We start from the raw sequence: 23825 nt of genomic DNA on the forward strand, positions 1-23825 counted from the left end.
TGTTGTAAACAGACCAAGTATATTTGGTCCCATGCCCTCACAATCAAATTAAACACAGGGCTCTCATTATATTTTAGCACTATAACCCTTTGTAAGTTAACTTCGTTCACTTGAAAATTGATCAAAATGGCTGATGTTTTTACAGAATACGAACGGAATATTATAAACCAAAAGCTTAAAGTTGTTGATCCACCTTTTTAAAGTTATATAAACTAACGGAGAGCTAGAGATGAGGAGTTTGTTTTTGCTATTGAAATCCCCTATCCCATCTTAAAGGCTGCCTATGAGACCCTTGGGGAAGTTAGCAATGGGAGGTACCGCTGCTCAATATGCACGGGCTCAAATGTCCCAGATTTCTGGTGACGAATTTCTTCAACTTTCTGGAGTATCCTTACATTTATTTTCCAAAGCTTTCGACCTACATCGTCATCTTGAGGGCAGATTTGAACATTTGAACATAAGAAAAGCACAAGAAAACGTTAGCAAACAGCGTAGAGCGCGCGCCTACTATGCGCGTGCAGAAAATCAAACGGTCAAATACATGATATCACTGGATGATATTTTTAGAATGGATTCTAAACTGAATAGTATCAAAGTTAAGTGTGCACATGATGGGGCACGGGGATTCCTTCTCTTAGTTCATATTCTCTTGTTTAGATACTTTAGGGTTTGTGTGAGTCTCACACCAGAAAAAGCTTTCAAGCTTAAACAAGCAGCTACTGACTTGCTAGAAAGCAAAAAACCAACTATAAGGAAAGTAGCCGAGTGCCTTGGACGTATAGTATCGAGTTTTCCAGGGGTAACCTATGGTCCCCTTCATTATCGATTGCTGGAATATGACAAAACCACCCTTCTCACGTTTCCTAAAACGCTTCAAGCACACATTTCTAAATTTAGGAAAGTGCTTCAAGCACATCCAGATTATCATCTCCACCAAACAAATGAGAAACCTGGCCTGCTGTTAATAAAATAGTAGCCTCGAGCCGGGTTTGACAATCAGCTGAGCTTTAATAGAAAATGAAGCGTTTCAAACCGGCAAAATTGACTGCTAGGTTTCATTCTCGTTATTCAAAAAAGCCTTTTCAGCTCCCGATCACTGTGAAAGTTACAGGAGCTGGTGTGAGTGGAAATACTACTAGTAATAGTGGACCCGGCTCTTTACACAATGACGACCATCTCGATTCCTTGGCCATGGCGGAAGGTTCGGAATTAAATCGAAATAAAAAACGAAAACGAAAACGAAAATAGAAATTTGAAATCCTTGAATAATTGGAAAGGTATCCGCATGCAGCTGCTGTCGGCTTTCGCCGAAGAGAGTTGCCTTCCTCCCGAAGCTAAGTGCATCCTTTTGCACCGAAGAGCCTGCAATAATACGATGCTTGAAGTGTAGACCGCAAATTTTCACTTGCCTGGCCTGCTGTTTGAGCAGTTACTCCAAAGTTAATCATTTTCATTTAATTTTGTAACACTATTGGGAGATTTAAACTTGGATAGGATGAAACCAGACACAAGTGAAGGTAATTTATTACCTAACCTGGAAGTGGAACAAGGATTTGAATGTCTTATCACGCAACCCACACGTATCGCCAATAGTGGGACAAAGACGACCAGTACTCTCATTGATGTATTGTTAAGCAATAGACCTGATCTTTTCAAGCATAGTGGAATTTACCACCCATCATTAAGTGACCATTGTCTAATCTATGGAATCTTAAGGGAGAAAGTTGAATCTCATCAGTCGAAAGTCATAACATTTAGAAGTTATAAAAACTTTGATGAAAGTGACTTTCAAGAAAGTCTGTCAATGGCTCCCTGGCATGTGGGTGAAATCTTCGACGATATAGACGACCAAGCCTATTACTGAAGTACGCTATTGCAAAATGTGGTTGATGAGAGTACGTGATAAAGATGTGCCGTATATGACCACAGGCTGTAAGCACGCGATACGCGCTAAGCGAAGGGCCACAGTGAAATATAAAAAAAATCCTACCCAAGAAAATTGGGAAAATAAAGATGCAGAAATGAGGCAACTAGACAGAGACGTTTGGCGATCAAAGAACATTGGAGAAAGAAAGCAGAAGATCTAAAGGAAAACCCAAGGGATTTTTTCAAAACATTCAAACCATTTTTATCAACAAAGCGTCATAAGAGTGATACGGAAATTCATCTGAGAGTCGATGGCTGTATAGAAAAAGATCAAAACAGGGTTTCAGAACAGTTTGCTGATTACTTTGCTACAATAGCAGACGGCATTGGGGGTTATCAAAGTAACCTAGACAAAATGGAGGACTTTGAAAATCAGGCAAGTGTGTCAGTGATTGCTGATAACATAAAAAATAAACAACAATATGACTTTGAGCCACTCAATAGCGTCCAAGTACAACGTACACTGGAAAAGCTTAATGTAAGAAAAGCTATGGGGTTTGATGGCATTCCACCTAAAAATATGAAAATTGGAGCTAGCCAACTTTCTACCTCTCTCTCAACCCTCTTCAATTCATGTATTAACAATGGGATTTGGCCCAAACAATGGAAACGAGGAGAATGGATTCCAACTTTTAAGAGAGATGACGCTCAAACGGTTACTAATTACAGACCAATAACAGTGTTGCCCTGCGCTGATAAAGTTTTTGAACAACTTCTGGGAAAACAAATAACCGATAAATTTGACGGGCAGCTTGCTGATTGTCAATCTGCATATAGAAAACATCGTAGTTGTGAAACCACCCTTCTTGGTCTCGTCGAAGACTGGAAAAAGGCGAAAGATGAGGGTCTATCTGTTGGTATCTTATCGACAGATATGTCCAAGGCATTTGACTCAGTTCATCCACCTTTACTGTTAAGTAAGCTGAAGTCTTATGGTTTCAACGACAATGTCATCAAAATGTTGAACAGTTACCTGAGTGACCGCTACAACAGAGTCAGGATGGGATCTACTGTAACCAGTGATTGGAAGAGAGTCGTTCGTGGCTGTCTTCAAGGTTCCTCGTTGGGCCCGCTGATATGGAACATCTTTCAGAACGACCTCGTGTATGATATTGATGCTAATATTTCTATGTATGCCGATGATCATCAAATATACCAGAAAGGTAAAGGAATCGACTCAGTGCATACCATGCTCGAGAAAAGTGCCTCTATAGTGCAACTGAGTGGTACGAAAATAATCTCTTGGAGGGAAACTTGAAGAAATATCAGACTATGTACATTCAAAATAAATATGGTAGTAAGAACGAAAAGATGAGTTGTAGAGAAGATAAAACTAGCTTGAACTTAAATGGTAGGATCATTAAGACGTCTGATACGTTGAAAATTTTAGGAGTTACAATAGATAATAAGTTAAATTTTAATGAGCACATTAATGATATATGTAAGAAGGCAAGTCAAAGGGTTGGGGTAATCATGAGACTGAGAAACTTAATTCCCACCACTGCAAAGTTAGTACTTTTCAAAACAGCCATCCTACCATATTTAACATATTGCCATCTAGTATGGCATTTTTGTAGGGCTAGTGATACTCGTAGGTTGGAGAGAATCCAGGAAAGAGGAATAAGGGCCGTTTATAGGGACACAAAGTCCAGCTATAATCAGTTATTGAATAGGGCGAATCTGCCTACGCTGTTAAATAGACGTCTTCAAGACATTTGCATTCTGATGTATAAAGTTAAACACACCAATGTGTGTTCCGAAGCTATTACTAATATGTTCAAACCTCGTGATTCTTGTTACAGCCTTAGAAACTCAGATTTTCTTATACCTAAATTTAACACAGTCACGTTTGGTAAGCATTCCCTTAGATATATTAGGTCCCATACTTTGGAGCAAATTAGACAAAAAAGACAGATTAAGCAAATCCTTAGGTGATTTTAAAAATCGCATCCGTAAAAAAAACCTTACATCAGTAATTGACAACGGATGTAGAGGGTGTTTTTTATGTAATAGTTGAAATGCTGATTAGGATTTTATTACATTATTATCAAAACATTAGAATATTTATATATTATATTTTATATTTATGAAATAATTTTTTAGTACTTTATTGAATTAATTTTTAGTCTTAATTAATATCATTGTATATCTTATGATTTTACTTTATTATTATACCTTAGGTGTCCCCTATTAGTAGAGGGTTTTCCCTCATCTAGTTATTTTCTTGACGCGTTAATAAAGTATCTATCTATCTATACGCCCGAACTTTGGAAGGTATGTTACAGTAATTAATAATATTTCTACATACTTTCATATGTCTTTTTACCCTTAATAATCCGGATATTAGCTTATTTTTTTTATATATCCACGAAGGATGGAACATTTGTGCCTTACGTAATGGTGCATAGCAGCAACGTTATGAAGCTACCCTACCATAAAATCCAGCAAGCCCTAAATCTTAGCAAAGGAGACTTTGATGCAAAAATGCAAAAATGCGGTTGCTCATTCTTGGTCTGATATGTGGTCTTAAAAAGAACCCTTCTTGATCTATCTTTGAGCACATTAAAATAATTTTTTTATTTGTTGTTGGTCTATAATTTGTCCTAAATAAATATTTTTTCTGTGCATTAGAGAGCCGCATTTGCGAGTAGTTTTGCTTTGACATCAAGCGGGATCCCTGTGTTATGTACACGGACGGACGGACGGACAGAAGTGACGTCAGAAAAATAAACTCGATGGTTTACCATATTATGATGTATGATGCTCCCTTCGGCCATCGCTGGAGCTTCGCTAAAACTTAGCATATTGTAAAGACCGAAATGTAGATATTTCTAAAGTTGCATGAAAAATAATGACATCAATAAAAAAGTCTGATTGAAAGACTTTCCGTCAAACAGGAAAAGTCCCTTGAATCCCAATGAGCGCCCTCAAGATGATAAGTTAATAAACCTTTGGCCGCTAACCTTAATTATTCCAAGTTATATACGTGAAGACATTAAGAAATTGTGGTTTCTTTATTCGCTTTTAAGTACATATATTGAGCATTTGCGGAATACTCCAGTTTCGAGCTCTCTTTGGTCAGCCTTAGTCTCAGTTGTGCGTTATAATATTCGCCTTTTCAACCAAAACCCGTGGCATTTTAATCAACTCATATTGTTCCGTAGTGCGTACATTCCTTACAATACAATGGACCATAATGAAAGAAAAAAAGACAATTGTACTCAATCGAGGCTAAGACTGAGCAAAGGCGAACTCGAAGTGGGAGTATTGCCAAGGACAAATAATCAAATCCATATCACTTTTGATCAGTAGAGGTCTGTATCAGGCGGTAGCGGTTTCAGACAACATGTTCTTTCATGTAATTATTCTTTGATTTCCAGTTCAACTGCTCTTCATTTTCACAGTATAATTTAGCTGTACTGCAAAAGTCAAGCGTCTTACCCGCCATCTGTAAAATAATAAATAATTAATTTATACATGAGTATGAGATGTAATTTTTCAAAAACGAGTGCAAGTGTTTCATTCGAGTTTCCAAACACGAGAAAACATTTGAAAGCACAAGGCCGTTGTGCTTTTATTGTTTTCGAGTGTTTGGAAACCCTAATGAAACACGAAGCACAAGTTTTTGGAGTTGCTTCTCTAATGAGTTTTAACTAAAAAAAATTAAAATTAAAAAAAAAAATTTTTTTTTAATTAAAATAATTTATTATGCAGGAAAAGATGTTTGCTTATTTTTATTGTGTTATATATTAATTCAATATACGTAGAGCAGTTGTATGAAAAAAAACGTTAATACAATATAGATCCAACCAGATCCAGATCCAGATCCAGATCCAACCCATATGTGTCAGCAAAATCCTCGTAGGCATAGTTGGTAACCCACTAGACCATCACGCCCAGGGTCCCAGTTTCGAGACATTACGTAAGCCCAAGTAAAAAAAAAAGAAAAAAGTAATTACATAAGTAAATAGTAGATAGAAGTATAAAAAAGTAAGTACCTTAATGGAGGGAAAAGAGGTAGAGAAATAAAGCAAATGGGTGGAAAGTGGATGAGAAGTTCTTCCAGCAACATTTTGAGACACCCACGACAAATACGTAGATTACGAAATATTTTAAACACTAGTGAGGAAAATATTTCAAACACTAATGATGAGAATGTTTTTTTATTAGGTTACAAAACGCATCCACGTGATTCGAAAAGTGCCCATCCATTGGTTGCTAAGCTTATGAATTATTAATGCATTTGAGAAATCAAAATACCGAGTTTTGCACCTGTTGATTCACAACCGTAAAGAAATAGTAAAGAATAGAATAGTAAAATCATCCCAGTAATAACATTAATAAGTGGTTGATAACAGCGACTCAATAATTTACGATTCTCATATTTTTATTGCAATGGCGGGCAAGTTTTAATTTTTCGATGATCAACCGGCTTTCGCATTCATTACTGAACATCTCAGTTTTGCATTGACGTCATTTTTTCATAGTATTTCAGATCGGCTGGCCAACATCTCGTTTAAGGTACAGTCACTGACTTTTAAAGTGTATATGACACGAAAAAATTTTAATGTTAAGAATGTGTAGTTTATTGGCATTAATAAGAATATCATGGTTAAATTTGTTCCAAAAACGTATTTCTCTAGAAATTCAAAATCTTTTAGCACGAGTTGTGACGTCATTTTGTTTACAAGTCTCCAGATTTAGTTGCAAATACGCGAAATATGTTTGAATATAGAATCTTAATTCCAAGTAGTACACTTTTCAATTTCCCAACATTGGAAGAGTACTACGTAAGCTATCAAATGAAGCTGACTAAAATATGTCTTTTGTTGTTAATTTATATTTAGTACATTACTACTGAATCTAGAGTGCGTGTCAACAAAATGACGTCACAAATTGGGATTAACTTTCGCAAATATCTCAAGAAATAAGCTTTTGAAACAAATTTTGTTACGATATATTTATTATTACTAACAAACTATACATTTTAAATGATGGAATGTTTTCGTGTCATATACACTTTAAGTAATTGTGTACAATTGACAAGCAAATACGTTTTCATTAGTTTAATACAGTGTATTATAATTTTGAACATTACTTCATTATCGACTAGCATTTCAGCGACCGTCAATGAAAGAAATGCAATAAAAAGCAATATCTTCAGGAAAATTTTAGACGGAATTTAACATTTTAGCGGGTTAGACTAATTCAGTATATAATGATTATTATCATAATTGTTTTACCAGTTGTGTGGCCAGTTGTGAAATGATTCGTAAACAATGACTGCTTACGTGTGGACAGGTGAAAATGATTTGTAAACGATGGCCATTTACGTGTGGACGGACAATATTCGTTTACAAATGTGTGCGTTTACTAATGAATAAGTAGTATACGTGTGGAAGTTTTGGTTTTACGGGGTTTTTTTTTTTTTTTTTTTTTTGTTTTTGTTTTTTTTTTTTTTTGTACAGAGCTTGATTTTCGCTATTTTTCTTCCAAAATTGTACAAACGCATGTCATTCCGGAGTGATTATCTCAAAAAAAGCTCGGGACATCCCATTTTTCTTTGCATTTTTGAAATCAACATTAAATTTCAGGTTAAAAAAGTTTCGATTTTCAATTTTCTGTTTATTATTTATCAAAGTAGTCAGCCGCACCTTAAAACTGAAATTAAGGGACTGTCATGTTGGTTGCACTCGATGATATAAACAAAATTCGGCGTCAACAATGCTGTTTGGAAAGAACGACCTAAATATTCGTCTTGGTGCGATGATTTCCCATTACAGACCACGTGTAATTCCACGTGTAAAGTATTAGCGGAGCTCCCGAACTGAGTTGATTTTTGATGGCTTCGCTACAACGTCAATTCGGTACGTACGTATGTCCGTGCAATCAACACAGGAATTCCGCTTGACGCCAAAGCAAAACTAATAGTACTGGAGGTAAATTTGATTAACTTATTAAAGGAGAGTAATCGTTAACGAAGCGACGCCGGCGCTGCTTGGCACGGATAGTGCCGCGGTAAATACTCAGAGCGTACAGCTGATTCAAACCAGAAAGACCGTTGGTGGACGTGGTAAATATATTCATATCGTACGGCTGATTCAAACCAGAAAGACCGTTGGTTGAAAAGTACGTTTATATAGTTTCTTTGAATAATCATTTTAATTGCTCTTAAAAAAAGCAATATTAAGTACATTTGCTAAGTCCGTAGGTTTGAAGATGTCTTGAAATATTGAATAATTAGTGAATAGAATAAAAAGTGAATAATTGAAAATTGCAAATAACCCTCCGTTTACTCTGCACATAAGTTAATTATAAAGTGTATTTTGTAGTTTAGAAAAATACTAATCGTTGCTATTTGATTATTTTGTACATTAATTATTCGTGCCTTCAAGTAGCAAACTAAATTAGTCAAAACGTTTTTTGATCGTTCTTCAAAAGTGGAACAGTTCTATTCTAGAGGCTTGGTATGAAGTTTTCTGAGACATGGAAGTTACCAAATCGTGCAAAATCTCTGCAAGTACGATCATCGTTTGTATTTGGTTAGTCAATTTATGAGGCCTGAAATACAAATTATCCTAAGGTCCCGTCCACAGTGATGCCGGATAAATTTGAATCCACAACTTTCACACCGAAACCGAAAAAAAAGTTTTCCGTCCACACATGAAAACGGATAAAATGTTTCGCGTCCACCCTAGCCCGATCAGAGGCGGAAAAAACGCTTCATTGCACATCTGAGCATGTGTATCGGAGCTGAAATTGAGCCCACGGTGAATTTTTAGCCTTCTCGCCGTGTTCCCATGACAATCCACACTAATACGGCTAGCCGGCGTTTTCAAATTGTTCCACTCTGAAGACCTTATTCGAAATAAATCGTTTTCGGTGAAGAATTGTTCCGGATTCGCCCGAACTAGTGTGGACGGTAGGCCACCGAATAAATAAAAATTCGGATTCAAATTTATCCGTCATAGTGTGGATAGGGCCTTAATATAATTTGACTATATCTAAGCTTCGAAAATTAGAACGAAAGAGATTCAATAAGCTAAACAAGTATTAGTGGTTAAAGAGGAATACCTAACAACAAACTTGGCTAGCAAAAAGAATTATCCTAGTCTGCGAACACGGTAACTTGACGAACGTTTGAAGGAAATCAAGTGTAACCAGTATGATAAACACAACATTGAATTTTACCTTCAACTGGGTCCAATTTACTCCAAAACTTGTAAATTAAGGACTCATAAAAAAATTCTCGTTTCCATGGCAACAGTACATTTTGAGAGAAAAGGGTTGGTGTTTTTGTGCATCCCATATAATGGCCTACTTGCACGCCAATTTGAATTGTGGTCAAAAATTTACATTTCCCACCTTGCTTGAGTTTACCAGAGATCTAATTTTAAATTTGAAAGTATTTACCTTATATTCACGTCGGCCAGGACGAGAAACGGGTGTTGGTGTTTTGGCAAGAACATGCATATGAAGAGAAGTCACTTTTTCCGCCAGCGCAAGTGCAACAACTACAGCGAATACGAAAGCAATATTTTTCATTCTTTAGCCGTTTTCCGTAACCCTTGTAGCGTATTGGTTTGGTTGGAACCTATAGACACGGCCTGTAAGTAAAACTGCAAAACAAATGTAACAGTGTGATCTTTTATAGGATTATACTGGGGTTTTGAACGCCCTCTGCCGATGTGGTATCTTTTGCAGCGGATATTAATGAATCATTACCGAATTTCACCTGCTTCTTTCTTCCTATTGGCAATATTCCTGTGTGAATATCTCGTGGGCACTATGATAGGAGACCCTTGACACTCAATATTATCTGCAAGATGAACTTTGATAGCTTAGTTGCTTTTTTTGATATTTGATGACTTAGTGATTTGACTGAGCTAATCAAACCGATGATAGTAATCTAACGGCAGCATATCCACTTGATGCCCCCTGGATTTTAGGAAGCAGTGAAATTTGAATAATATTGTTGTAGGCCTATGGTATTCTGTAAAGCTTGATCACAATGAGAAAAAATATATGCCAGCCTGCATTTTAATATTCCTTTGTAAAAACACGAATAACTTATTTATGGAACGTTACATGTGCAAAATACATAAGTGATTTCAAATGGGAATATATAAACAAACACTTGATAAGATAAACGAGTGTTTAGGAGCCTGTCTAAGTTTCGTGGTTGTTCTTGGACAAACTGAGTTAGCCGGCCCGGATTTTTATTTGGTAATATTAATAACAATTCATAATTCATAATAGGTTGAAGGTTGAATATTGATAGTTAAATAAACAATCAGCCACATCCCACACTTCCATTTCAAATCTTAACTAACAGCGGCCAGCTATCGATCATGCCGTCTCGCACCTCGCCCACACTGCAAGTAAAGTAAACGCCTGCAGCTCATATGACATGGTGGGCAGCAAAACTGCAGGAAGCTGCACAGTTTGCACCCCCCTAGGGCTAGCTGTTCTGGTCTCTTTCATCATTACTGACATAATGCCCTGTATGTCAATAAAACAAATCAATGGTCCAGTAGTTGCCCCTAGTTATATTCAATAATAATCATCACGTACGATTAGCCTTATAACAAAACAAAAAATCACAACAACAACAACAACAACAACAACAACAACAACAACAACAACAACAAAACTAATACTCAAAAAATGGTATTGCTGACGAAATTTCATTTTGCGGTTTCCATGCACACAGGCTATTTTTTTTTTCATTATAATGAGTTTCTCAAACTGAAACGAGTCACATGATACCGCTGCCGTCAACGTTTGCGTCTGACACACCACAGTTTGCAGATCAAAACAAATAAAGCCGATTGAACCTTTCTTCATGACGTTTTCACATGAAACATTTTATTTTACACTGTGAACTAAGCGAATATTTTATTTAAAAAATGGTTTACAATACTATTTCATTTGACTTCATTCAAGTCTGTAAATTACTGATTATTTATTGGAGCGAATTCTGGTTGGTTAAGAGGCCGTCCGCGTAAGAACGGATAAGGCAAAATTTGACCCATCACCGATTTTCCTGATTTTCTTAGTAAAAGTCCACTATTATATGCAATGAACGATTATCACATTTATTTGGATCAATTCGGATTTTTAGGTACTTTACGAGACGGTTTTCGATGACACCTCAAAATTTGCAAATTCACCGTCGGGAAAGCTGCGATTAAGCTGTACATATCGGGCGCCGCCACATTTTTTTACTAACTTAAATCAACTGAAAATTTTTACACATGAATTTTATAACTTTTGGTTATAATTAAAAGTTTTAACGATTAAATTTAATAAAATTTTCACTGAGATATGATTATTTAAATATATATACTAAAATTCCTAAACGCGTTAGGCGCTAAAATACCTGCAGTTGAAGGCGATTTTCTCGAAAGTGGGACCTAACCTAGAGTTTAGTCTATCATAGCTCAAATGCACTAACACCAGTCTACAAACTTATGAAATAAAATTTGTGGGTACTCTTGTTTACGCTCCGTACAAGAAGTCGGCAATTCATTAAATTTCGCCAGGTTAAGCAAAACCGATAACTGCCGGTGCGATGAAAAAAGACCAAGTTTGGAATCAAAACTAACTGAGTATATCAAACAAGTCATTAAATACCAGTTTTACCTTTAAGTAAGCATGTTGAGTCTTTTTAAACATTTTAAAAACGTTTTTTAAAACGATATTTATTTTTTATTGGTACGATATGCAAATTAGGTTCACAAATTTGCATCAAACAACATGAAAGCGTGAAGTTTTTTCCACTTGTGAACCTATATTATATACCCTATGTTTCCAATCAAAACAGAAATAGTTTTTTTACCAGGATATGTCTTTGCGACTTTTCTCTCTTTTCTTTGATGATTTGCTAGCATTGTTCATTTGTACTAAAACTTGTAGATTTCTTTTAATTAAAACCAGACTGAATGGTATTACGTAGCAAGCTAAGCCTTGTGAAGCCTTGTCATATTTGTTCGAGCTACTTTTAACTAATGATGTATTATGTTGAGAAATGTCTTCTTTGCCGACCCGTTGTTCTTTTTACGAAATCTTACAGACGGAATGTGGATCCAGTAGGGGCACTGACGCACATGTGCTGCTATCAGAGTGCAATGCTAGTATTTCTGCTCATTTAGTGAACTGTCACTTGTCCCAATGCTTAGATATTACAGAAAGCGAATTGATTTTAGCGAGAGCTGGAATCAGAGGCTTATCATCAACTCATGTCGCATCCATGACCATATGTCCAAAGCACAGGCATCTTTTAGGAAGATTCTGGCGACCACCGAAGTCTTGTCAATACCCGAATCATTCTGGTAAAACTACGAGCGTGGCGGGAAGACACGTTATAAATTGGCAAATGGCCGAAGAAATACACCTTTTATTTGGTATATCTACAGCTGTCGGATCATGTAAGTATTATCTTTAATGTACATGCACTCATCTCTGCCTTTTTTTAGTTTAAAGTTAAGCAAATGTATATCAAGGGCGTAGGATGAGACCCCCCAAACTAAAACGTAAAACTAAAAACTAAACTGAACGTAAAACGCAATGCGGGCTATTTTTCGGTTTGTGTTGGTTTTGGTTTGGCGTTTCGGGGCCCAAACTTGAATTTCGTCCCCCCCCCCCCCCCCCCCCCCTTCCCCCTTTTTTAACGCATTCAAAAGATTGGATAAATTGCAGTTATTTAATCGGACAACCAGTGATCAACATAATGCCAGTATAACATACTTAAGTTGAATATAGGCGGATCTTTGCTATAAATGATCTTTTGATTCAGAATTTGTTTTATATATACATAGCTGTGTGTACTTGTTGCCGTAAGAAACATGCTGAGCGTATTCAAGCTAAGAAAAACATAAAGACAGCCCATCTCGATGATCATCAAAGGTTAGTTTAACAAGTTGAAATATATCTATTATTTTACAACCGGTTGCTTCCTTTTCCCTTTTTGCCTGACTAAGTAGGAAAGGAACAAACAATACACGGATTTGCAATCCGCGAGTTAAACGGGGTGTTTCAGTAGTCTTACTAGTCTTGCAAAAGATGGGTTACAATGTTGCGTTTTCATTCCCATAAAATTTACATTTGATTCTTTTTGCTAACACTTTAATGTTACTTTTCATTTACTTTTAGAGCCGCAAAATGTTACGCGAATTTGGTGATAAGCGCACATACCGCAGATATGAAAACAACTCCTTGCCGTGAAATATCGGCGCCTGATTCACCCATGCTCAGTCCATGTTGGACTCCAGGAATTGGCCATACTATGGCATACGGGAACACCAAAAGCAAAGATGTCCTAAATGTTTATAATACAGCGATGGATGACATCGCAAGAAATATATCTTGTTCCCGAGAACCTTTGGATTTACAGATTAATTAATTAAAAATGGCTCACAGGGAAAAAATAAAACTTCACGCTTTCATGTTGTTTGATGCAAATTTGTGAACCTAATTTGCATATCGTACCAATAAAAAATAAATATCGTTTTAAAAAACGTTTTTAAAATGTTTAAAAAGACTCAACATGCTTACTTAAAGGTAAAACTGGTATTTAATGACTTGTTTGATATACTCAGTTAGTTTTGATTCCAAACTTGGTCTTTTTTCATCGCACCGGCAGTTATCGGTTTTGCTTAACCTGGCGAAATTTAATGAATTGCCGACTTCTTGTACGGAGCGTAAACAAGAGTACCCACAAATTTTATTTCATAAGTTTGTAGACTGGTGTTAGTGCATTTGAGCTATGATAGACTAAACTCTAGGTTAGGTCCCACTTTCGAGAAAATCGCCTTCAACTGCAGGTATTTTAGCGCCTAACGCGTTTAGGAATTTTAGTATATATATTTAAATAATCATATCTCAGTGAAAATTTTATTAAATTTAATCGTTAAAACTTTTAATTATAACCAAAAGTTATAAAATTCATGTGTAAAAATTTTCAGTTGATTTAAGTTAGTAAAAAAATTTGGCGGCGCCCGATATGTACAGCTTAATCGCAGCTTTCCCGACGGTGAATTTGCAAATTTTGAGGTGTCATCGAAAACCGTCTCGTAAAGTACCTAAAAATCCGAATTGATCCAAATAAATGTGATAATCGTTCATTGCATATAATAGTGGACTTTTACTAAGAAAATCAGGAAAATCGGTGATGGGTCAAATTTTGCCTTATCCGTTCTTACGCGGACGGCCTCTTAAATTTGTACCTTCGTAAGTGTTATTAACATACAAGAACATAGCTGTGGAGCCTGGCTCTTTGGGAAGGCGAGGGGGACTAAGAATCTCGACTTTGATTACGAACAAAAAAAAAAACTATACGCGTTGCATTTTGAAACTCGTGCCCCAAGCCTAAGGGCCTTAGGCACGAGTAAAAAAGTAGTTAAAACTTGCATATCGGAGAATTTAGGATAAAAATACGGTATAGTATTACTTCCCTTCTGGCAAATATTAATTGGCAAACTTCATAATCCACGCCACTCGATCAGTAGATATCGCTTCAAGCTCTCTGGTCGCGCGACCAGTCACAAAGCGCGGGACTCTAAAAGAAATTCAGTTTTTCTGAAAATTCTAAATAAATGCAACTTCTTTAGTACGTTGAAAAAGACATCAGAAAACTCGAGCCGGTCTTTTGTCTTTGAAATCACGTATCATCTAGAAACCATAACCTTGAATATCATTTTTACGTGTTGCCACCAAGCGTTTATCCCTTAATAATTTTCTGGCATGGTATTGAAGTTTAATTTAAGCACTCCGAATGCCGTCCCGAAAATACTGGTGTGGATATCTGCTAGAGATTTATTATAACACTACATAATTATGAACTGAAATTTGAAACCTAACTTCAGGGGCGGATCCAGCCAAAAATAAAGGATGAGCTTGACCGAATTTTTCGAATAACGCTACAGAACTTGAAAAAAAAATGCTTTCTATTTATATTATACTTCAAGAAACATACCAACGCCCTGAAGGACCTTTGTGGGCATTGTCCGCTCGTACCCTTTCTACGCAAATGCACAAGCGTTTATATATTGTGATGACGTCGTCATTAAATGATTTTATAGGCAAAATATCAAGAGAAAACGCATTTCATTTCTTCAAACTCTTAAAGCTCTAAAGCAAATAATTTATTAAAATATCCGGCGATGGGATGATCCAAAATCACATAATTTGTGCATAATTCTGTTTGAACGCGAAGGCTATGTACAAGGCCACACTTGTAGCACGATAACATTTCATATTCCTATTTTTCAACATAAAAGTTAAATGCTACGACATTATTGGGTAATTTTTTAGTGTTCTGTGAGAACGGGAACGATAAATTTATTTTCAAAAGTAACTGACAATGGCTTCTTTTAAAAAGCTTTGTACGTTTGCGTTGTAATTGTTTGTGCGTTTTTACTGAAAGCTAAAAAACAACGGAATATGATGGCTAAAATGAGCCCAAAATCTTGTTGTCCTTCACCATTCTGCCCCCTTATAAACAAGCTGTGAAGTCTTCTACTTTTATTGATATCTATCAATTGCTAACGTAACAATATTTTGCAAAATCACTTTAGTTTATTTAGATGACAAAGTAGGTCCTTTGATTCCTAGTGTAGCCATATACTTAATGGGGAAAAAACAGTGACTTTCACCCACCTTTAGGTAAGATAGTAGTAATTGATGAATTGATTCCATTAATTCCACGTACTGTGCAATTTCAAAACCGATAAAATTTTTGTTTCTTGTAAGAAAAATATTTTAATAGTTGTCATTAAAGATACATAAATAATCACAACATATTAGAACCCGTCATGACCAATTGACCACACGGTTTTTACATCAAAGAACAATAAGAAACTATTTGAATACTTTATTTAGGTCTTCTTCGAAATCATATATTTAATTTCAAACTGCTCTTGTTTTCTGTGCATCAGCATTAATTCTAACGAACGTATTCTTCCCGGCCATTGTTGGTTGATTTCCAGTCAAACTCCTTTGTCTTCGTTTCACAGTATAATTTGGCTGTACTGCAAAAGTCGCGAATTGTCCTCTTCATCTAATAACAAAACAAAACAAAACAAAAAACATTACCGGAAAAGCAAGTAGAAGCCCAATAGAAATGTGTTCTGTTCACAAATCGTTTTTATAGCATATTGACAAAATTTGATTTGGACACTATGATGTACCACAATCACAAACCTCAGTACGATAGATTAAGAAGCTACCTTCTGTATTGATAATAAGACAGCAGTGGGATAAGAATTGCCAAAAAATGGGACTTTAAATTAAAGATCTTCATATCAAGGCTTCATATAAAAAATCAGGCTTCTGAAACTATGAATCTTCAGTTCGAAAACAAAACTCTGTTGTCAGCTGAAGATAAGATTTTTTCAGTGCGCAGTTAGTAAAGATCAAATATGATGATCCATATAGTATATGATCTGATATATAAAAACAGCCTTTTCCGCCTTTCCCTAAGGGTAGCAAGGTTTGGTGTTTGTATTTTTCTTTCTTAAGCTTCTGATAAAACTAAGACGATAAGGTCAAGAAACAAGAGGAAAGAGTTTTTTAGTTACTATACCACGCAGCCCTTCTAATGATTCAAATGTTAAATAGAATCACGCCTTTTTTTATTATGGCTTGTATTCTTACTCCCCGTCTTTAAAATGATTGAAAGCTCTATTGACTGCTATCTTTTTTATTCTTCTCAAAACCAAATACAGTTTTTTTTGTTTTGCTTTGGTTTTGAAAAAAGGATTTGACATTTGAAGGAGATGTAGGTCCTGATGATAATCGCCGTTTCGAAGAAAAAAAAGTTGATTAATATTGAAGTACGTTTCGCCTACATTTTTTTATCAACTTTCTGTTTCCTTACATTTCACATCTTGAATCTAGAACTTTTATGGCCCTACGAGCAGATCTAATAAACATGATATATTTTTTTAAAAACCGCCTTCACTTGTCTGCAAATAAGATTTTTCGTTGCAAAACCACTTAATAAAAGAAAGTGGATAGTAGTTTCAATAAAGACATTTATGTGGATTTCAAGAACGTATATGACACAAAAAAAATAACTTTTTGCGCTAATAGTAAGAATCTTACACCTCCCTCTACAGAGCAAACGTGGTGCACGCGTACGAGTTCATCTGTCTGGGCCGCAGCGTTTCCTACATGGAAAAAACTGACAGAACATAATTTGAGCGTAAGTACGGCGGAACATGGTTGGGATAGTAACTTGCTAAGCATGTCATTGTTTCATCCATCTTTAGAGATATTTTGGAACAGAGAGGAGGTTTTTCAAACAACACCTAAACAACTAGCCATTCTCTCCCCGTGAACTTTACCTACAGCTTGTGCATGCAAACACAAGGACAATTGACAAAACAAGCAAATGGGACATCCTACAATTTAAAAAAGCGGCCCTGGCCATTAAAAGAGACATCCGTACTACGTGAGATAAGGGGTTGAAGACCTCTAAGGAATTAGGATTATTCTAACGGTATAGTTACTGCTTATTCACTCTTTTATTAACTGGGTTTCGAGTATCGTACCAACAAACTACTTTTCTTATAATTCTGTCTTGGTCCCTTTCAGGTAGTAATATGGTCCTACATATCGAGAAAGGAAAGAAACGGAAAGGAAAAAAATATTACACTTGGAAACACCCTTGGACTACTTAATTTATGGATTATTATTATGTTATCCCATGTAATTAAGAAAAAGCTGTCTCACGGTAGAGGATTACCCGTTAAAATTTCATAGAAAACTGAATAAGCTATAAACTTTAAATCTAATTTATTGCGCAGTAAACGCTTTATAAGTGACTCTTCTAAATATAGTACTATACCGGGCGGCCTCTTATTGGAACTTATAGACATAGGTGTGGCAATGTATTTACTGTATGCCTTAGTTTTTTTAGTACCTTAAGTCAGTCACGTTTAAGCATGATTACAATTTAATTCCCTCCAATCCTATTAGCTTTAAATCATTTGGTCAAATAGGAGTATCATGACTGTTGGTTCTTTTAGGCGTTTAAAATGTGGTCGAAGAATTATGACTTACATTACTTAAATGCTTGAAACTATTTTATTCTTGCGGACTGCTTTTTAGGTTTTTTAAAAATATCCCATGATATATGTATACTCACCATAATTTCACTTCTTCGATCCTTGCTAGGTGATGGAGTTTGAAAAATATGAGGCATAAAACACCTGACTTGACTCACTAGTATAAAGAGAGCAAAAACAGAAACAAAAATGACACTGCAGTTCCTCATTCTTTGTCTGATATGTGGTCTTAAAAAGGCTGTTGATTAGAAAGCTTCGGCGCGCCTTTTTTTCTCTTGAAAACTCCAGAAGGTAATATGGTGAGAGCCTGGTTGTTTGAGATCTTTTATAGGATAATACTGGCGCCCTCTGCCGATGTGGTATCTTTTGTAGCGGATATTAATAAATCATTGCCGAATTTCACCTGGCTCTTCCTTCCTATTGGCAATATTCCTGTATGAATATCTCGTGGGCCAGAGATAACAGTACACTTTTGAATGATAGCGACGCTTGACACTTGACTTTATCTAAGATGAATTATGATATATTTTTAATTTTTTTATGATGGTTGTTCTTGGTTTCTTGAAGGTTAATCAAGTACACAGTCTAAAATATAGCACAAGTTTGTTATATATCATTCTAGATATATTGAGTGGTCATCACAAACGTTTTGATGCCTCCTGCCTTCAGGAAGTATTGCTGTCACATCCTTGACACGTTAAACAACCTTATCAGGAAAAAAGGTTTGAGCATTGCTCTATGAAACCTCGAGGTATGCATAAATAAATCGTATTTAAAATATTTGGTCTTAAATATTTATGATACTTTTTTTTGGAATGAAGTAATCAAAATAAATATAAACAATGATTTAAAGTATTAATCCTGGAAAACAAATGGATAGAAAAACATGGATATTTTCATAAGTTGGCTTTAAAACGTTTTAAAACTACGCACCAAGCAGCTGGTTTTAGCAAGATGTCTTTCTTTCCTCAGGGGGACGCTAAAATATTGAGTCATCCCCTCGCAGAACCACCGCGTCTTGATCAAACAAATACTGAAGAGAAATTGTGTTTGTTAAGTCAAACCAGAATTGTTTTACTGAAATTGAACAACACTGCTTGGTTCGTGAACTTATTTGTATAAATGAACCACTATCTAAAATACAAAAGGAAAACAAGGTTTTTGAGCCTTTGAAAACAATTAATAACAATCAAATATAGATAATGAAAACTGAAAGGCAACGTGATATTATCCAAGAGAAATGAGATGATCTGATCTAAACTTAATTAAAGTAGCCTATATTCGTGCAGGTTCTTCATCTCACAATCTTTAAGTAATTTGGCTGCCTGTCAAAACCACATTAATCAGGTTCTCAAAGCAATAAAATAACGTTGACAGTTCGGAAAGAAGTGTTGGAAATAAAAGTGAGTGAATTATTCGACGCTATATGATTATTATTAAGCTTCAATAATGATCTATGTTCACATTAGAATTTAATATCCTTGGTTTCAGAAATGTCTTAACTGACCTTTTTTCCTTCATCGTTTCATGCTGGTCCGATAAAAGACAAGGATCGATCCCCTGTCCTGTGAGCATTTTCTTAAGGAAGCCTATATTTTGAACCCAATACATTTATGCCTCTCATTAAATTTGAATCATCGCTTGAAAACATTGATCACTAGACACCTGTCGAGACCTTGTACCAGTTATACAAGTGGTACGACCAATACTCCAATAAACCAATACGATAAAAATAAAAAAATTGAAATAATAGTAATAATAAAAATGAAAATATTATTACTATCATTATTATTATTAAATTGGGGACACAAGAAAAACGACAAAAAATAAATAAATAAATAAATAAAAAAGAGAGAAGAGTAAAAAATGAGAAAAGTAAAAATAAAAGTAATAACTGATTAATGATTAATAATAGTGATTAATACTTAACATAGAGGGAATTATTGTTAGTACATTTTTAATCTTGTAAAATTCTGCGAAGTGTCTTTGTTAAGAAGGGAGTAAGAGCAAGATTATTTGCTGAATGTCACATGTTCAGTCATTTTCGATCAGTCAGTCAGGTCTTTGTTTTAAAAGTTTTCAATTGGACTTGTTTGTCTTCCTGCTTTATTATTTTGCCAGGGGTAGGGGCCAAAGTAACTCAAAGAGTGTTTCCCATATCGTGTAGCGTTAACTCGAGGGTTGGTAAATTCTACCAATACACCAGTACACCAACATTAAAAAGTCCGCGCAAAGTTAGACGCTAGCCTACTTTAATTGTATGTCATTTCTGGTAATATCTGTTTTGACTGGGCTGCAATCAAAATGTTTAAGCTTGGGGGATCTTGAAGGTTGTAGGTGTATCTTGATTTCGTTTCTGGCTTTAAGCCGTAGAAGTAGTAAGATTGGTACTCTAAGGAATCATTTTGACATGTTTTGACCTGTACGTACATAGCTAGTTTTATATGTCTCATTTGATATCTTGCATCTCATTAGATATTTGTATAAATGTATACTACAACGTTTCTGCAATCAAGTGTGTGTGTGTGTATATATATATATATATATATATATATATATAGTAAAGATTGGATTAAAGACGAGACATGTTCACTGTCTCAGTGAACATGTCTCGTCTTTAATCCAATCTTTACTATATATCTATTGCTCTGCATCCCTACGCATCGAGCACTGTTTCAACAGTATAGACCACATTACATACTTTGTTATATATATATATATATATATACTAAAACCTTTCTGCAATCAAGTGTATATATATATATTTATATATATACGCATTTGATTGCAGAAAGGTTGTAGTACACATTTATACTAATATCTAATGAGATGCAAGATATCAAATGAGATGCATAAATTAAAACATTCGTAAATACGATTGCTTAGCCACACCATTTTGTGAAAAGTATTTTAAACTTGAGTTTGTGCAATACTTATGTCTATGATACTATAGAAGATAAGGAAGACCAAATAGGTTACTTTTTCAGTTTTGCATTTCATTTGATATCTTGCATCTCATTAGATATATGTATAAATGTATAAAAACACGGTTGTATTCAACAGGTGAAACTGGCGATTTGCTGTGGTGCCTGAAGTACTATCTTTCCAAACTTAACCCCAAACAACAAATGTTCTTTCAAAGACCAGTGCCAATCTTTACACCAGAGGACCCAGTGTGGTATGAAAACAAGCCTCTAGGTGTCAACAAGTTGGGTGATATGATGAAGTCAATCTCTATCGGAGCCGGCTTGTCAAAAGTCTACACGAACCACAGCGTCAGAGCAACAGCTATCACCATGTGGTCAAATGCTGGAATCCCGACTCGTCACATAATGAGCATCTCTGGACATACCAATGAACAGAGTATTCTTTCTTATAACAGAAGACCATCGGTTCAGCAACTAAAGACCTGCTCGGACGTGATTTCCAGTGCATTGACCGATTCAGAGGGCGAGAGTAGAAGGCTTGATCGAGATCCCAGGGCTGTTTCGTCTGCTTCCACTTCTGTACAGGTTGTACAGTCTGAGATGGCCATTAACTCCATTCCAGAGTCGATCTTCAATGGCTGCTCCATCCAGAACGTGAATGTCTATGTTGTCAAGCGAAATTGACATTGCTTTTCTTAGCTGAACTTATTAGTAAGCTTCGTTTTTTAGAACCTTTGAGTTCTGACTCAAACTCTTTTCGACTAAAAAAGCCATTTATAAGTAAATGTCAAAAGTTTTGACCAATAGCAAGCATTCTTTCACAGTGGCTGTCAAAGAACAGTCAAAATTAGCCAATCACAGTGTAGGAAGTTTGGTTGTGAAATGTTGACGTGTTTTATGAAAAAAACTTTTGTAAGTTATAAAATAACCTTTGAAGTTTTCAAAAGTAAATAACCGAAAAACCTTCGTCTTACTTTCTGTACTCTAATGATCATGAAAACTAACTATCTTAGCGAAAATATTGAAAAGCTCACCATAATCGGAGCTGTTTGGTCTATCGCCTTGCTTTCCTTGAATGACAAATTTTCGAAAAACTTTTCGCTTATTTTATTTTGTAAACATTTCGCAATTCTCGCTGCGCTCGTGGTTCCACTTTAGTTTTGAACATTTTAAGACGTCATCTATGATCAATAAGAGGACAGACAATGGAAATCTATGTGCGATTTGTTAAAATGAGATGCAAGATATCAAATGAGAAGTAAAACTCACTTGGTCTTATTTATCTTCTATTGTATCAGAGACATAAAATATTGTACAAAGTCAATAATTTATTCAAATATTCAATGAAATATAATAAGGAATACATATTACACCAAATATAGCCATCTATTTAGCTTTTCCAGCTAGTATGATTATACAAATGGGCGTATGTTTGTGTTGTTGATGGTTTAGTTGTTGATACGTTCTTGTAAGGCCTTGTCTTTCTTGTCTTTTGAAAATTTTGTCGAATGATTTTTATTTCAGAAAACAAAACTGGGGTGGCTGGTGGTGGGAGCGTACATGTGAGAAAATTCCTAAGCGAGAGAGTATAAATAATTAAGGTTGAAAATAAGCTTGCGCGATCAAAGCGATGTACATTTTCATTATTGGAGACTTACTCTTAAATTTATCTTCATTTTTTTTTTTTTCTATTGAGGATTTCTTTCCCAATTTTATTTTCACTTTTCAGTTTTCTCTAAATTGGGCTCAGTGTGCCTCTAGAGCTCCGCTTTTAGGTAGTGCCTAAAATTATGTTAACTAGTCATACTTATCAGTGACGTAAATATTGAGACCTAGTGTTTATTCTTAAAAAGGGAATTTGAACTGAAGAAGTTGTCAGTAACAACGAAACTAAAGGCTAAAATACACATAGTGCGTATAAGACAATAATATTAAGAAAGTGAGAATTCACTAGTTTAAATTATAACTATTGGAATCTGAATGTGCCAACGAAGTAATAAAGTTGAGAAAGAGAGTGTTTTAAAAGTAAGAAAATGCATTCAAAGTTAATTGATTATCTATATATTTTTTCTATGAAACTATGTGCAACAGCCAATTCTTTGTCGCGTCACATCATTGAAAGAAATTGCTTAGTTCAAGTTATTAAAAGAGATAACTTTTCCCCGCTTAAAAATTAGCACGGGCCTCAAAAACGAGACTAACTTCGTTTGAGAAGATACCCAGTTTACACACACAAAAAAACAACAAATTAACAGGCTTTTCGAAACCAAACAATGCACACTCCCTTTTATGGAGTGAGGTAATCTGTGAAAACTGCTTAGAAAAAAAGAAATAAAGCATTTCCTTAATGTTGCGACGTATAATATTTGGCCGCGGGCTTCCTGGGGAAGTGCTGTTTCGTAGGGCCCGGGGGCGAGTGGAAGTGAGGAGTTGAGAGAGAGGAGTTGACTGTTATAACGGAAGGAGTTCGAAACTGTCCTAGAATCCCCTCGGGACAGCCATAAAAATGTGTAAGTTAAGTTTTTGAGTTTGTTAGAAGTTTATTGACATTTTGATGACCATAAGTTTTTGATTCTACAGCGAATCGTGTATTTTTGCGAACCTATATTCGTGTGAACGTGTAAACGATTACGAAGGAAATATGTGATTGATGGACGAACCACGTTGAATAAAGCCTTTGAAAATATACGCATATCGACCTAGCCCCGAGGCAGAGCCCTGAAAACGCCTACACTTAACAAACTCTTCGTTGGTAATAAGGCAAATCACATTTGCTTGCGATTGTATCTTCTCGTCAGCAAATGTAAAAAAAATCGTTTATTTATAAATTGTATACTTATGCTAAAAAACGTGATGAAGAGCGGATAGCCTAGAAAGTAGGCTGGAATCTGATGTATTTCAT

General features: G+C 35.5%; 1 protein-coding gene, 2 long non-coding RNA genes and 1 pseudogene across 3 annotated transcripts; 2 read left to right on the plus strand and 2 right to left on the minus strand.

Annotated features, from left to right (window-relative positions):
* The first annotated feature begins 1459 nt into the window (after positions 1-1459).
* Positions 1460-3943, plus strand: LOC116305406 (uncharacterized; annotated as a pseudogene).
* Positions 3944-4917: 974 nt separating this feature from the next.
* On the minus strand, positions 4918-9555 carry LOC116305407 (uncharacterized). Its single transcript, XR_004198169.1, has 2 exons — positions 9340-9555; positions 4918-5374 (listed from the first exon to the last, which is right to left on the minus strand). It is a non-coding gene; the product is annotated as an uncharacterized LOC116305407 (long non-coding RNA).
* Positions 9556-11845: 2290 nt separating this feature from the next.
* Positions 11846-13330, plus strand: LOC148905137 (uncharacterized). The gene is made up of 3 exons (XM_089024335.1): positions 11846-12356; positions 12747-12834; positions 13081-13330. Exons 1-3 carry the CDS (start codon positions 11957-11959, stop codon positions 13328-13330), a joined length of 738 nt encoding a protein of 245 aa, XP_088880461.1. The 5' UTR covers positions 11846-11956.
* Positions 13331-15435: 2105 nt separating this feature from the next.
* On the minus strand, positions 15436-19032 carry LOC116305404 (uncharacterized). Its single transcript, XR_004198168.2, has 3 exons — positions 18930-19032; positions 18077-18502; positions 15436-15985 (listed from the first exon to the last, which is right to left on the minus strand). It is a non-coding gene; the product is annotated as an uncharacterized LOC116305404 (long non-coding RNA).
* Positions 19033-23825: the final 4793 nt, after the last annotated feature.

The sequence above is a fragment of the Actinia tenebrosa genome, unplaced genomic scaffold, assembly GCF_029948245.1.
Source record: "Actinia tenebrosa isolate PJP-AT-01 unplaced genomic scaffold, QUT_ActTen_1.0 PGA_scaffold8__29_contigs__length_14323225, whole genome shotgun sequence".
NCBI classification, from domain to species: Eukaryota; Metazoa; Cnidaria; class Anthozoa; order Actiniaria; family Actiniidae; genus Actinia; species Actinia tenebrosa.

Bases quoted from the DNA above. Each gene is read 5' to 3' on its own strand.
- LOC148905137 (XM_089024335.1), top strand. From the start codon at position 11,957: ATGTCTTCTTTGCCGACCCGTTGTTCTTTTTACGAAATCTTACAGACG. The intron at 12,357-12,746 runs GTAAGTATTATC...ATATATACATAG, and splicing joins ATCTACAGCTGTCGGATCAT to CTGTGTGTACTTGTTGCCGT. The intron at 12,835-13,080 runs GTTAGTTTAACA...ATTTACTTTTAG, and splicing joins CATCTCGATGATCATCAAAG to AGCCGCAAAATGTTACGCGA.